This window comes from Staurois parvus, unplaced genomic scaffold (assembly GCF_062004578.1).
Source record: "Staurois parvus isolate SC_StPar_1 unplaced genomic scaffold, SC_StPar_1.0 ptg000201l, whole genome shotgun sequence".
NCBI classification, from domain to species: Eukaryota; Metazoa; Chordata; class Amphibia; order Anura; family Ranidae; genus Staurois; species Staurois parvus.
Window position 1 is genome coordinate 113105 of NW_028317997.1, and position 16669 is coordinate 129773.

Here is a 16669-nt window from a genome sequence, read left to right on the forward strand (position 1 = left end):
CAAACCTGCATAGAACACAAGGTAACAAACCTGCATAGAACACGAAGGTAACAAACCTGCATAGAACACGAAGGTAACAAACCTGCATAGAACACATGAAGGTAACAAACCTGCATAGAACACGAAGGTAACAAACCTGCATAGAACACATGAAGGTAACAAACCTGCATAGAACGCATGAAGGTAACAAACCTGCATAGAACGCATGAAGGTAACAAACCTGCATAGAACACATGAAGGTATCAAACCTGCATAGAACACAAGGTAACAAACCTGCATAGAACACGAAGGTAACAAACCTGCATAGAACACGAAGGTAACAAACCTGCATAGAACACATGAAGGTAACAAACCTGCATAGAACACGAAGGTAACAAACCTGCATAGAACGCATGAAGGTAACAAACCTGCATAGAACGCATGAAGGTAACAAACCTGCATAGAACACGAAGGTAACAAACCTGCATAGAACGCATGAAGGTAACAAACCTGCATAGAACGCATGAAGGTAACAAACCTGCATAGAACGCATGAAGGTAACAAACCTGCATAGATCACATGAAGGTAACAAACCTGCATAGAACACATGAAGGTAACAAACCTGCATAGAACACATGAAGGTAACAAACCTGCATAGAACGCATGAAGGTAACAAACCTGCATAGAACGCATGAAGGTACAAACCTGCATAGAACACATGAAGGTATCAAACCTGCATAGAACACATGAAGGTAACAAACCTGCATAGAACACATGAAGGTAACAAACCTGCATAGAACACATGAAGGTAACAAACCTGCATAGAACACATGAAGGTAACAAACCTGCATAGAACACATGAAGGTAACAAACCTGCATAGAACACATGAAGGTAACAAACCTGCATAGAACACATGAAGGTAACAAACCTGCATAGAACACAAGGTAACAAACCTGCATAGAACACGAAGGTAACAAACCTGCATAGAACACATGAAGGTAACAAACCTGCATAGAACACATGAAGGTAACAAACCTGCATAGAACACATGAAGGTAACAAACCTGCATAGAACACATGAAGGTAACAAACCTGCATAGAACACGAAGGTAACAAACCTGCATAGAACACATGAAGGTAACAAACCTGCATAGAACGCATGAAGGTAACAAACCTGCATAGAACGCATGAAGGTAACAAACCTGCATAGAACACATGAAGGTAACAAACCTGCATAGAACACATGAAGGTAACAAACCTGCATAGAACACATGAAGGTAACAAACCTGCATAGAACACATGAAGGTAACAAACCTGCATAGAACACATGAAGGTAACAAACCTGCATAGAACACATGAAGATAACAAACCTGCATAGAACACATGAAGGTAACAAACCTGCATAGAACACATGAAGGTATCAAACCTGCATAGAACACATGAAGGTATCAAACCTGCATAGAACACATGAAGGTAACAAACCTGCATAGAACACATGAAGGTAACAAACCTGCATAGAACACATGAAGATAACAAACCTGCATAGAACACATGAAGGTAACAAACCTGCATAGAACACATGAAGGTAACAAACCTGCATAGAACGCATGAAGGTAACAAACCTGCATAGAACGCATGAATGTAACAAACCTGCATAGAACACATGAAGGTAACAAACCTGCATAGAACGCATGAAGGTAACAAACCTGCATAGAACACATGAAGGTAACAAACCTGCATAGAATGCATGAATGTAAAAAGCCTTCAGTCTTTACAACCACTTTAAAGTGAAACGTCACTCTCGCAATCAACATTAATTATTTTAAATCCTCATCCTAGCATTTATAAATAGATAGGAAAGTATATCATATTTACTAGTTTTTACACTTTTTTTTTTGCATTTCTTCAGTTCCTTCTTGACTTCTATGCCTAGGTATTAATGTAATATCTCTCAGGAGTCTTCAGGAGCGGAGTAGGGGTAGGGGCTTTTCCAGCTAAGCACACCCTCCTGCCTGCATGCCTTAGCTAAGGGCATGTGGATTCCAGAAAGTAAATCTGCCATTACTAAAGATGGCCACAGCCAGAAATGCTAGGGGGTGTTTTTCAAGGAAGTTTCTCTGCAAATTAAAGCATGGAGACATGGATGGATGGGTGAGTTTGCTTTAAATAGTAAAAATGAATTCAATTGCATTTTTGGTTTTTGGTACTCGGATGCAGTGTAGTTCCGCTTTAAGCAGTATGTCAATGGTGGGGGTGGAGGGGGTCTTATACTAACCAAACACACTTTCTCTCATTCAGCCTCCCTGAATGAGAGAAATCAATAAATTTCATCATCCATGCAAAACAGCATAGATGGAGAAATCTACCCTGCTGACTATTGTATTCTGACAGTCGCTGCTCCTGTGACTATCCGAATACCAAAACAATCACTGCATCCGATTGTATGCAGCCACTGTTTGAATTGGCAAATTTCTATTCATCTCCTTATGTTTTATCCATCTACATTTGTGGAGCAAGGCAGTGTTGACGGGGCTGACACAGCATGAATTTCAAATTCAGCTAGCATAAGGGTTATGGGGATTCAACTGCAACATTCAGCTATAATTAGAGTTGTTTCCAGACGTTTTGGTTTAGCATCCTTTTTTAGACTAAAATCCTTTGGGTAATATTCAGAAATCCGGGAACCCTGTGCTTGCATCGATAAGAATGGCTTTATAAACGAATTTCTGTGCTGTAAACGTTTTTAGCAGTGTTGATTGCATGGCTTCCTTGATGTGTAAATAAATAGCACGTTTACATTTTTTGGTTATTGGTGTTATTTTGTCTGTTATTGTTTTGTATAATGTGAGATGTCAGAATTTATTGTACAGCGCTGTAATGCTGTCATTGTTTATGCTGGAACACACTGTGAACTTTTGTAATGTTCTTATTATAAGTTCTTGGCTACAAACGAATATGAAAATGAGCATCATAGAATCCCATTGCTGAGAGGCAGCCAAGAGGCCTGTTCTTGCTGGCCTGGAAGATGTAGAAGAGAGAACATGATTATTACAGCGTATTCAGCGATTTGAAATGCTTCCAATGTCTGTTTAGCGCAGTTACCCCATTATGTCTTTATAGCTTTAATGATTCTCCTCTTCTCTAATAAGTTCTTTGTTATTATCATGAAGTCGTTCTTCACTTTTTCACTAAATCCTTGTTTTGCAGGAATGTTCTTTTCTATAAAAAACAAAACAAAAAACTTTTAAAGCCAAATTCCAGGCAGGATCCAAATATGAATATTGTAATGAATATGTCAGGGCTCCGGGTATGACCAGAGGTGTGTGTACTGACACAGGAAAACGCAGGTTTCAGATATGGTATAAATTAGACAATTTATTAAGACTAACAATACAAATATAAACGCAGTGCACCAAACCCCAAGCTAACACAAATACATACAACAAGGTGAAACAAACCCAAACCTAAACTGATATAGATACACAGGAACATACACATATAGAGCACAACGTAGTCAGGCAGGCCGGGTCAATAACTATCGGGCAGGTAGGTACAGGAGGAGCAGGCGGAGAGTAGTCAGGGTCACAAGCCAGGGATCAAACAGGAGAAGTCAGCAGAGGTCAGGATCAGGCAGGGTCGGCAACAAGTCAGGCAGGAACAGGAATGCAGGTTACAAGATACAGGGGCCCATGGAAAAAAACACACCAAGCCACAGACTGCAGGTCTAGCCATTCCTTAAATACAACCCCCGTAATCAGCTTCAGGTGTTTGGCTGATTGCAGGGTTGAGTCTCTGATTGCTGAGAGCACCCGCTGGCCAGCCCTGGTACTGCAGCCCACAAGGCAGGTGAGTCCCACCATTATTGGCAAGTCCATTCCTGACAGAATATCTAATGGTTTTCATAGCTCCCGCCCCCCCCCCCCAAAAAAAAATAGTTTCAGATACCTATATACAGGCTAAGGAAAGGAGAAACATGACATGATGTCAGCATTTCCTGATGTACAGCATCACTCCAGGACTAGTTTCCTGTGCTCCTTGAGGCAGTGCCCTATTTGGAAGAGTGAATCTATGGAGTTGTTGCTAGATGAGTAAGGCTCCATTCACACTAGTGTGGCTTGCCATGCAACTTTGGACACAAAGTTGCAGACCATTTATTTCAGTGGCACCCGTTCCAATTTATGCAACTAAATTTGTAGCAACTTTAAAAAAGGTTCCTGCACTACTTTGACGTGGCTTTCTTGGAACTTGAGTGCCATAGAGTGTAAAGTTGCATGAAAATCATATCAAAGTCGCACTGGAAATTGCACGAATTTTGAGTTGCACTAGTGTGAACTGACCCTAAAGAGGGTAATGTGCAAACACCCATAGCCAAATCTAATATGCATTGTTATGTCATCCTTTGTACCCCGAGAAAACCAGGGGCTATTGTTTGTCCACAAGGCTGCTGAGTAACTGCCTCAGTGGTACTGGCTTCTAAAGCAATTCGACGAACTGTGGTGGGCATCAGCCTTACGTCAAGAACGGGACTGAATAACTTGCTTAACCTCCCTGGCGGTATGATTCTTTCCGATTTTTTGTGCTGAAAGCGGTACCATTTTTTTGCATGGAAATATGTAGTTTTTTATTGTAGGCTGTAATTTTTAGGAATAACTCCCTGAAATCTGTCCGAACAAGAGTCTAGTAAACATCCCGGGTAGGATAAAATTTGAAACACGAAATCGTAAATTATAATTTAATAAATAATCATAAAAAATAATAATAAATTTAATTCAATAATATAATCAAACCAAAAACACCGAAATTTGAAATACAGAGGCAAATTCGCACATCGCTGAGCAAAGTCGCAAAATCGTATTCAGTGTCTGATGATGAATTTCCCCCACGAATCATTATCACTCAATTCTGCAAGTTGTTCTGATTTACTATCGCTGTTCTCCAGCCGGTCTAAAACCGCTTTTGACCTAAAGGGACGCTTTTTGGACGCCATGGACTTTTCTGAGTTTCCAGGCAGAAAGAACAGTCAAAATGCAGGCAGGGCGCCGGACAAAGCAGTCGGGACAAAATATATGTGAAATGCATTTAACAGCAATGACAGCAAAAATGAAATTTTTTAAAAATTTCAAATTTGCCGCCGGTTCCGGCGCCCGTACGTCCCGACGTCACAGGGACCGGAACACAGAAGCCGGATGCCGGCATCGGCCGGAGGAGATGGCCGGGGACTCTGCAGGGGACACATCGCAGGAGCGAAGGACAAGGTAAGTGCTGCAGGGACCCCCGGAGAACGCCGCATGGTAAGCCCGAGTGTAGCTCGGGGTTACCACTTTTGGTACTGAAACTTTACCCCGAGCTACACTCGGGAATACCGCTAAGGAGGTTAACAAAAGTATCAAAACTTTTTCTTTGGATTTAATATAGCTGCCAATTATTGTTTAATATATAAAGTATATCTAAAGCCAAATCATGTTTTCTTTGTTTTAGTCGGTTTTGTTTGCCATTTCTGTTTTATTATTGAGATTTCCCTTTACTTTTTGTGTTGTAGGCTTTACAGACAGTTTTTACAAGAACAAGTGGCCCCTCTGCTCCCTGTCTAAGTTAATCTTCCTAACACTGACACAGAGAGCAATAAAAACCTGACACTTCTTCTAACCCCTCATTACCCTATCCAAATATTACAAAAGTTTTGCCTGTAGTTTAAAACATCCTAGCCTTAGAAGGGTTGTCTCTTTTGAACAGCCCAATCACTATCATTTTAGCAACTTTTTAACAATAAAAATGAATAATTATCTAAGAAATGTGCACTCCTTGTGAAAATCTGACTACAATTTAAAATAGCCACAATGTACTATTCCTCCATCCACCTTGCTTGTGTGGCTGGAGGTACAAGTTTTATTTATTTATTTTAGCTAGTGGAACACCAATTTTATAGCCAGCTTTAGTTCACCATATAAAGAATTACACCGTGTTCCAAATTATTATGCAAATGATATTTTTCTCATTTACCTAAATAATTGATGTAAATAACAGTGAACATAATTCTCATGTCATCAACTATTAAGAGTACAATTCACATTTTATTGAACAAACCTCCTAATGATAACAGGATTTTTGTTCCAAATTATTCCGCACAGTAAGATTCAAAACACTTTATAGGTTGTAAAGAACTGAAAATTGTCATTTGCTGTGTTTTCAGCATATTTACTGAAATCAAAAGCTATTTCAATCAAACTTTTAACAACATTTTTACTTTTTAAACATTTGAACAGGTCACGTTACATTGTAACATAGGACCCCTTATCTGATAGCAGCTTCACAAGTCTTGCATCCATTGAACTTGTGAGTTTTTGGACAGTTTCTGCTTGAATTTGTTTGCAAGATGTCAGAATAGCCTCTCAGAGCTGCTGTTTGGATGTAAACTGCCTCCCACCCTCATAGATCTTTTGCTTGAGGATGCTCCAAAGGTTCTCAATAGGATTGTGGTCAGGGGAGGATGGAGGCCACACCATGACTTTCTCTCCTTTTATCCCCATAGCAGCCATTGATGCAGAGGTATTCTTTGTAGCATGAGATGGTGCATTGTCATGCATGAAGAGGATTTTATTACGGAAAGCATAGTTCTTCCTTCTGTACCAGGGAAGAAAGTGGTCAGTCATAAACTCCACATACTTTGCAGAGGTCATCTTTACACCTTCGGGGACCCTAAAGGGGCCGACCAGCTCTGTTCCCACGATTCCGGCCCAAAACATGACTCCACCACCGCCTTGCTGACGTCGCAGCCTTGTTGGAACAGGGTGGCCGTCCACCAACCATCCACTACTCCATCCATCTGGACCATCCAGGGTTGCACGGCACTCATCAGTGAACAGGACTGTTTGAAAATTAGTCTTCATGTATTTTTCTGCCCAATGCAGCCGTTTCTGCTTGTGAGCATTGGTTAGTGGTGGCCGAATAGAAGGTTTATGCAGAGTTGCAAGACTCTGGAGGACTCTACACCTTGATGTCCGTGGGACTCCAGAGGCACCAGCAGCTTCAAATATCTGTTTGCTGCTATGTAATGGTATTTTAGCAGCTGCTCTCTTGATCCGATGCATGGATCTGGCAGAAATCTCTTCAATGTGCCTTTATCTGCACCAACCCGTCTGTGCTCTGAATCAGCCACAAATCTCTTCATAGTGCGATGATCACGCTTAAGTTTTTGTGAAATATCGAATGTTTTCATACCTCATCCAAGGCATTGAACTATTTCACTCTTTTCGGCAGCAGAGAGATCCTTTTTCTTCCCCATATTGCTTGAAAATGGCGCTCTGCTTAATAATGTGGAACGCCGTCCTTTAGTAGTTTTTCCTTAAATTGGGCTCACCGGCCAATCTAATTATCACAGGTGTCCCAGATTGTTTTCAGTGATCAAAAGAGCCCTGACACACAATGCCATCCATGAGTTACACTGAAAAACAAAATATTTCATCTTTGTGACACTTAAATATAATTTGCATAATAATTTGGAACGCGGTGTAATACTATGTAATCAATAAGCCACTGCAGTGTCTAGAGGCTGCTGTGATAGGGGGAGGGAAAGTGTACTGCACATGTGCCTGTTTGAGCTCTCACTCCTGTTATTGGTTAGAATGGATTTATTTTTTTTTTTTTGCCAGGCCTGGGTGAAGCAGAGATTGGCCTATAGGTATATCATGTAAAGTAAGCCATAGTTTTCTAATTTGGACAGTGCTTTTTACACTACACCCCTTAACTGAACAGTATTTTAATCTTTTTTAAAAAGGTGAGCTAACCCATTCATTTGTGCACCTAGAATCTTAAAGTAGTACTATAGACAAAACTTAGTTTTTTTCATTTTGGATAGAGTAAGGGAGGGTTATAACCCCTGTAGGGTTTATTTGTGCTGTCTGTGTCCCGTTGGGGAGATTCCCTGTGCAATTCCTGCAAATTAAGGAAATTTCTTGAGGGCTCGTTCCCCAGAGTTTGTGTCCCCATATGAAGATTTCTCCTCTATTCCTGTTCTGAGGACAGAATTTGGGATTTTTCTTTTACTTTCACTTTCAATGATCATGGTCAATGGGCCAAATAAAGAAGATGAATCTCCCTAACGGAGACACAGACAGCAATACAAGGTGTTTTAGTCCCTCTCCATTCTGTTGCCTTTAGTTATACTTTAAATGTGGCTAATCCTGTTGTGTAACATTCCTCATTCTTTGGCATAGTGTCAGTGTTAGGAGCAGAGTCCGTGTTTACAGACCATTTGGTTAAAAGAGCACAAAAAACATTTTGGGGTAGGGAACAAATCATCCAGACAGTCATGTTTATTTTTTAAACTTTATGATGATAATGATTATTAACCTCCCTGGCGGTATGATTATTTCAGATTTTTGATGCTGAAAGCGGTACATTTTTTTGCATGGAAATATGTATTTTTTTTATTGTAGGCTGTAATTTAGGAATAACTCACTGAAATCTGTCCGAACAAGAGTCTAGTAAACATCCGGGGTATGATAAAACTTGAAACACGAAATTATAATTTATAAATAATCATAAAAAATAATATAATAATAAATTTAATTCAATAATATAATCAAACCAAAAACACTGAAATTTGAAATAGAGCGCCAAGTTCGCACATCGCTGAGCAAAGTCGCAAAATCGTTTTCAGTGTCTGATGAGGAATTTCCCCCACGAATCATTATCACTCAATTCTGCAAGTGGTTCTGATTTACTATCGCTGTTCTCTAGCCGGTCTAAAACCGCATTTGACCTAAAGGGACGCTTTTTGGACGCCATGGACTTTTCTAAGTTTCCAGGCAGAAAGAACAGTAAAAATGCAGGCAAGGCGCCGGACAAAGCACTCGGGACAAAATGTATGTGAAATGGGTTGATACAGGAATGTTATACTATGTGATTTTAGTGAATGTCACTTTTTGTCATTTTCAAATTTCCCGCCGGTTCCGTCCCCCGTACGTCCCGACGCTCGCAGGGGACGGAACCCAGATGACAGATGCCGGCATCCACCGGATTACATTGCCGGGGACACTGCAGGAGGGACACCGCGGGAGCGCAGGACAAGGTAAGTGATCGAGGGATCCCGGCGCAGCGCCGCATGGTGTTCCCGAGTGTAGCTCGGGGGTTACCGCTTGTGGTACTGAAACTTTACCCCGAGCTACACTCGGGAATACCGCCAGGGGGGTTAATATTAGAAGTAGCAGTAGAGGTATTAGTCATTTATATTCGATTTTAGACCCCAATCTCCTATAGATTCAGTGTAGCTAGTATCCAGTACACATTCAGTTTTTGTTAATAGATTTTTTTATTGGCTTTTCTGCATAAGAAGATTGTGCAGTTAACTTGAAGTGAGTTTAGAGAAACAAACAGGATATGTTCAAGGTACAACTACTATAATATGACCCCTCCCTCCCTTCCAATCTGGGACTGCAATAGGTAGGAGTAAGTTCTTAGTGATTGGCAGGTATGGAGAATGTGTAAACAATGTAAAATGCTTTCAAACAGTGAAACTTGGCCTTGCAATGATACTAAAGAAAATCTGTAAGGACCGACAGAGGCCAACTTTACCATCCTTTCCTTTTTAAGAACGCTAGTTTCCTGGCTAATATGGTCATTTTTTATGACCATCAACTACTATTGCAGAAGCTCTTGCTTCACTCCCACTTTGCTTACTGGCTGCTTGGTCGTATCTGACTCTGGAAGCTTTAAAGGCAGAGCAACCAGTGTTTAATTTTTTATTTTTTTTAAGCGGACCCTTGAATTTATTTATTTTTTATAGCCTTCACTGTCTGCTGGAGCCCAGATTGGAACTAGCTTCTAAATTCTGCACTAGGCTGTCCACACCTGCTCCGTCCAATTCCAAATCCTGGCATGAATATTCAAACAATTATTATTGCCCTTTGATTTGAGACTGTAGATGGTAGTCGGATATACAGTCATATTTCCGCCAACTTCAGGGCTTTAAAATAGATTTAAATCCACTCACTAAAATTTCATGTAAGCTGTAACATGTCACTGTAATTGCAAAATTTTTTTTGTAGTCCTTTTAATTATCCAGCTTTCATTAAAATAATAGCTGATGATTCTGCCATGAAGGTCCTTGTTAAGTATATCATGTTATGGACGCACATTGTCTATGCATGGTCCATTATTATCACTAACAGGAAGTCTGGAGAAATTATGTGCATGTAGACAGGACATTGCGGAAAGAAGCTGTAGGACAGTGGTTCTCAACCTGTGGGTCGTGACCCCTTTGGGGGTCGAACGACCCTTTCACAGGGGTCCCCTAAGACCATCAGAAAACACATATTTCCGATGTGTAAAGAGCAGCTACTGTGTAGAAAGCAGCTACTGTGTAGAAAGCAGCTACTGTGTAGAAAGCAGCTACTGTGTAGAAAGCAGCTACTGTGTAGAAAGCAGCTACTGTGTTGAAAGCAGCTACTGTGTTGAAAGCAGCTACTGTGTTGAAAGCAGCTACTGTGTTGAAAGCAGCTACTGTGTTGAAAGCAGCTACTCTGTTAAAAGCAGCTACTGTGTTGAAAGCAGCTACTCTGTTAAAAGCAGCTACTGTGTTGAAAGCAGCAGTATTGGAGGTAAAACGACACTCATGAATTATAATTACTGGGTAAATAATTTTATGGTTGGGGGTCACCACAACATGAGGAACTGTATTAAAGGGTCACGGCATTAGGAAGGTTGAGAACCACTGCTGTAGGAGGTCAACACTGAGATGCAAAAATATGATGAAAATACATGAAAATTGTATTTTATAACAAAAATATGACAGTTGTTTGTGTGATACACAGTGGTCTATCAAACTCAATAGAGTAGTGTTGGATTAGAGTTTAGGTCTACTATTGAAGCCTAAGGTTGCCATTAAAAATGAAAAGACAAGTAGACATGCTGGCAGAATCCCTACTGTCCCTAGTGCTTAAAATCTCTGATATGCAAGAGTCCGTTTGTCCTTTTTCAGGGGGTGTGGGATCGTATGACCACTATGATGCTCAACGAACAGATGTTGAGTATATGCAACGACTCCCAACGTAAATTTTTGAAAATATGGGAGCCGTGGTTGCAACATGCCTTTCCCACGCTCCCCTCGGCTAGTATGGGGATGTAATGGCGTTTGGCATTCACGTTCGGTATTGGAGCTCTTGGACCCCTGCTCTTTGTTTTTTTTTTTTATTTTGTTTTGTTTTTTTTTTTTCCTTCTCTCTTTTTCTGTTTGTTTTTGGTGTGACAGTGGACAGCTGCCTTTAGTTGTTATAGTCAGTTACATTAATGTTATTGTAACTTATGTGCCATTGATATCCCCTGCATGGGCGTACCTTTTGCCTTGTTGGAGTTAGAGCACTGTTTTCTCTATTATGCTTTTTTTTTTATTGGTGCAATTGATAGCCCCTACGTGGGCGTGTTTTGTTGCCTCTGTTTTATACTGTTTAAAATTAAAATTAATAAAAACCATTGAAATGCAAAGTTTAAAAAAAAAAAATCTCTGATGTGCTACAGTATGATTTTGGCATTGCGGAGAAAGAAGTAAACTAAGAGCCAGCCCATTCTGCTTTTGCCATATATCTTGTCTGGAGGGAGAACAGTACTGGTTAGGAAAAGTTCCTAAACCTTCTTATTTATCTTTTACATGACAGCTGCCAATCAGTGAGCTTCTGTCTCCCTCTATAGACACCAGATTTTGCCTGGCACAAGCTAAAGGCAGCTCATATATATATATTTGTTGAAGAGAGCTTTACAAGCTTGTAAGCTCACCTGCTAAGCCAGTGGTACTCAACCTTCCTAATGCCGTGACCCTTTAATACAGTTCCTCATGTTGTGGTGACCCCCAACCATAAAATTATTTACCCAGTAATTATAATTCATGAGTGTCGTTTTACCTCCAATACTGCTGCTTTCAACACAGTAGCTGCTTTCAACACAGTAGCTGCTTTTAACAGAGTAGCTGCTTTCAACACAGTAGCTGCTTTCAACACAGTAGCTGCTTTCAACACAGTAGCTGCTTTCAACACAGTAGCTGCTTTCAACACAGTAGTTGCTTTCTACACAGTAGCAACTCTTTACACATCGGAAATATGTATTTTCTGATGGTCTTGGGGGACCCCTGTGAAAGGGTCATTCGACCCCCAAAGGGGACGCGACCCACAGGTTGAGAACCACTGTGCTAAGCTAACACATTTTTATCAGCAGAGAGAGGTGGAGGGAGGAAGCCATACTTACAGTTCCAATTGCTCACTCCACTCAAAACAGCAGGCAGATGAAAAGTGTCAGGTGTGACCCCTAGGCATAAGATCATCACTCTCAAATTGTCATATCACATCTATTTAATTTTTCAATGTAGCCGCTAAAAGCTGTCTGGAGTATTGGGATCAGGTGCCTTTTCACTTTCTCTGAATTTTTTTTATTTTAGCTATTCCAGAATAGTTCACATCTGAGGATCTTTGAATAAAAGTGTGGTAACAAAAATACCATTTGAAACCTAACAACTTTCAACATTTATTTGTATCTTTCAGGCTTTAAAAATAAAACAAGTATTAAGTAATAAAACAGACTTGTGCATGATACCTTGAAAGTTTTTCTTTAAATCATTGTCTTTTTCCTTGCGGCAGTGTGTGTAGTTGCTTTTTAATATGAATAAAAATGAGTAACACTTGAATGTACTATTCTTCATCTCAGGAGGATTCTGACCGGGCCAGGTACTCTCACCGGTCCAGTCATCGTCCACTACTGGTTTGTACCATTTTTTCATTTTAGGTTCTCACTGGTGGCATCTTCCAACACTAATCGTTTTTCTTTATGATTTCTTCTTTTAAGGAGACTTCAGGGTTGACCACTAGACGAGGTCTTGAAACTCATAGGGTTAGTGTGCTTCAAAGTTTTTATAACGCATATATAAGAGATAAAATAGTATTTTTTTTTTATACTGAATCTGTGTGACGCTACATTAGCAACAGGCTTTCAGCATGGCTGGTTTGTGATGTTGTGGAGTGCAAAATCCCCATTAGCTTTCCAGCTCTTCGTTGGTGCAAAATAGAATGCATCAGCAGCCAGACAGTTGCTTTGGCTGGAAACTGAGGAGGAACCAGAGGATGCAAATTTTATAATATACTATCAATGGATTTCTTAGAAGTTCTCAGAATTTTTAAGGCAACCATTGCTGAACTCTCATTATGAAAGCTCTAATTGCTTGACTGTGCTGTTGACCATGCAGGTTTCAAGGCTTTCTGGGCCACGGACCTGGAATATGTATGCTAATCAGGTTGTGTTTTTTTTTTTTTTTTTTTTTTAACTTCCCTTGCCCCTATACTTGTTCAGGTCATTTACCATGTTATATTTTAAAGGGTTTTTTTTCTGCCTGTAAACTGCCTTGCCACTAAACTCCTGAAAATGTAGGTGAACATTTTTCCAGTGGGGTGACAGAAACAAGACACCTGTAAATTTTTAATCTTTCCCACCCTATACAAAACCAGCAATTTTAATTTGGCTAGAGTTGGTTCTAGATAAGGTTACAAAACAGAGCCATGGAGCAAACCCCAGCTCGGCAATAATCTGTACAATTATAGTTGCAATAAAATGAAACAACTATAGAAAAACAACAGGTGCTGAGTACCAGCATAGAGGAGATCCGCAGGGTAAATCAAACAGTTACAGCTTCAGGCATAGACTCAGGAGCCAAAGAAGCAACTTCCCTTTCTCCACACCAAGATACATCCCTTATGTGGGCAGAGCTCAGAAAACACAATGGGAATTGCAAAGTATACTCCTAACTACTCACCCAATTGTTTTAGAGGCTGTAGAGACCTAGGAACGCATTTCCACATATGGTGGGATTGTCCAGTCACCCAAGCTTTCTTGATTGAAATCTTCCATATATTATCCACACTCAGCGCCACCAAGTTACAACCCAACCCAGCCACAGCCCTACTCAATTAACGCCCTCCTGGTATTACCAATTCAGAATTCAAACTTCTTCTGCAAGTCACTACAGCGGCCAAGCAGGTCATAGCGAAATCCTGGAAATCCCCCACCTTAAACATCACAGCTGTTAAATCTAGAATAACGCAAGCTATGATACACGTAAAGGTGGAAGCCACGATTCTTGACACGATCCCTAAATTCTTAAATGTTTGGAGCCCCTGGGTGGAATGTTTTCTCCCACCTAATTTTGACGAATCCCTTCTTCTTCCTTGATTCTCGTACAGAGCACCTTGGACACTGCTACCGACCCACCCTACGTGGTGCCTGCCTGTTACCATGTTCCTCCTTACCGCTCATGGAGTCATTGCTGTTACCCTTTTTCTCCCCCTTGTCCTCACCTACCCCCTCTTCGACCCTCCTCTAAAGCCCCTTAATCTTTCACAACGTTCCAGTGAGTCATTATCCTAACTGATCGAAATTATGAATCCATTGTTGACAACCCCCAATCATTTGCTATCATTAGAAACCTTGCACTGTTTTTGCGATATATTTTTCCATTTTCACCATAAGGCCACTGCTATTGTGTTGCCTATTCCCAACGTTATGTTATCAGTACAATTTCTGATGTATATTGATGATGTCTCTCTGCCTTTGTTACATTGGTTTTACTGTTAATAAAACGTTTGAACAAGAGAACACAATGGGGTCCTGCCCACAGGAGGGAGATACAATAATCACAACATAACATATAGAAGGGTAACTCTGGTCATGGGGCCGAGGGGGCTACGTAGGAACCAGTGGTGGTATCTGATTCTACCCAAAGGTCTGGCTAGAGTTAGACTTTAACGTTTTATTGCTGGAAACTTCCTTGATACGTGTTTTCACACATTTTGTTAATTGATTATTACATTATACGGCCATAGGTGATGCGATTTTCTATCCTGCAGCCATGAGTTGTAGGAAAGAAAGTCACTCGTTTCCCCCATTAACAAGGTCAGTGTTGATAAGGGAATCTCTCCCGTGGAGCTGTTGTGTTCTTCCAGTGGTGGTGGGGGGGGGGGCACGGGCAGCTATAATCGCATCCTAAAAATCCAACTTGCTGGTTGTACCCAAGTTGATCCATCGATTGACTTGGGTGCACTCAGCCTGCCCATCCATGGACTGACTCTCAGCCGGTCTCTGCTGAACCGTCCAAGATTCGAACCATCTATGGCCGGCTTAACCCTTTGAGGACCATAAGATTACGGACGCCAAAAGAATCAATTTTTTGTTTTTAAAGTTTGTATACTTCAGTTGCTGTAACTAAGCCATTTCATGAAATAATTGGCAAAAAGCTAGATCCATTTGTTGATCAGAACTAATATTTTGACTCAAATAAAAAAAAAAAAAGTATTTTAAGTTCTCAATCAGATGATACAGGCAATTAAAAATATGGGACAAATACGTCCCTTGGTCCTCAAAGGGTTAAGTGTTGTCATTTTATTTAACATATGTTTTGGATAATGTGCCATTTTTGGATGTTGTAAACATAAACGTTTGTTAACTCTTAAGAGCTCATCGTTGGATGTCGGTGGCTCGCACAAAGGCAGAGACAGTACTTCCAGGAGGAGAGACCTTGTGGTGTGTACTTAAAGCATGCAGTGCTTCATTTAGACACTTTTGTGACCGTGCATGTTGTAAGTTATGAGTTTGGTGGTCAAAATATAAATTTCATCTTTACTGGCTTTTTTACTCAGAGACAAAAAGATGGATGCTTTAATGCATTTTCATTGAAAAGCAACTTAATAGCATGCTGCACTGAAAACTCTAGATATCACTGTGCTTTTGTGGATTTCAGCAGAGAGGTCATTATGTGCACTTTTTACATTCATCTTATTGTGCTTTTAAGACTAATATATGAATCCTAACACCTGCCTTGGTAAATAGAATTTGCAGCACAGAGGCTAAATGGTTAGCACTTCCACCTGGCAGTACTAGGGTTGCTGGTTCGAATCCCAACCACCTGCCTGGAGTTTGCATGTTCTCCCTGTGACTGCGTGGGTTTCCTCCTGGTACTCCAGTTTCCTCCCACACTCCAAACTCCAAAGACATGCTGGTAGGTTAATTGGCACCACAGTGGCTAAATGGTTAGCACTTCCACTTGGCAGTACTAGGGTTGCTGGTTCGAATCCCAACCACCTGCCTGGAGTTTGCATGTTCTCCCTGTGACTGTGTGGGTTTCCTCCGGGTACTCCGGTTTCCTCCCACACTCCAAAGACATGCTGGTAGGTTAATTGGCACCGGTCTAAATTGTCCCTAGTATGTGTATGTATGAATGTGAGTTAGGGACCTTAGATTTGTACACCCCTTGAGGGTTAGGGACTGATGTGAATGTACAATATATATGTAAAGTGCTGCGTAAATTTACAGCGCTGTACAAGTACCTGAAATAAATAAATAAGAATGAAGATTGGTTGAAAACTTTGTAGCAGTAAACAAATTCTTATTTCCGACACCTTGATTAATAACATCAGCTGTCACAGAGTCCCCGAAAGATGGTGAGATGTACCAATCGACCTCTCTTCCACCACCCTGCTGGAAGATTTCTGTTCACCGATCAGCGCAGAGGGCTGCATACCTTCAGTGCTGATCAGTGTATTCTGACAGTGGGGATGTCCTTAACTCTGTGGAAGCTTCCCTCTCCCTAAAGGAAATGGGACCCCACCCCTCAGGTTCTTATATCTGTGACCAGTTGTTCTCTATCCACCTCTTTGTGATT

At 40.8% G+C, this 16669-nt stretch overlaps 1 protein-coding gene across 12 annotated transcripts in view; it reads left to right on the forward strand.

Annotated features, from left to right (window-relative positions):
• LRRFIP2 (LRR binding FLII interacting protein 2) overlaps nucleotides 1-16669 on the forward strand; it is a 195661-nt gene that overhangs the window by 80163 nt on the left and 98829 nt on the right. For 6 of the 12 annotated variants that reach the window (XM_089678239.1, XM_089678243.1, XM_089678245.1 and 3 more), the window contains exons 5-7: nucleotides 12670-12723; nucleotides 12808-12852; nucleotides 15463-15531. The exons of the other annotated variants lie outside the window; for them this stretch is intronic. In XM_089678239.1, coding sequence (XP_089534365.1) covers nucleotides 12670-12723; nucleotides 12808-12852; nucleotides 15463-15531 — 168 coding nt within the window. The remainder of the gene's footprint in view (nucleotides 1-12669; nucleotides 12724-12807; nucleotides 12853-15462; nucleotides 15532-16669) is intronic. 12 annotated transcript variants of the gene reach the window in all.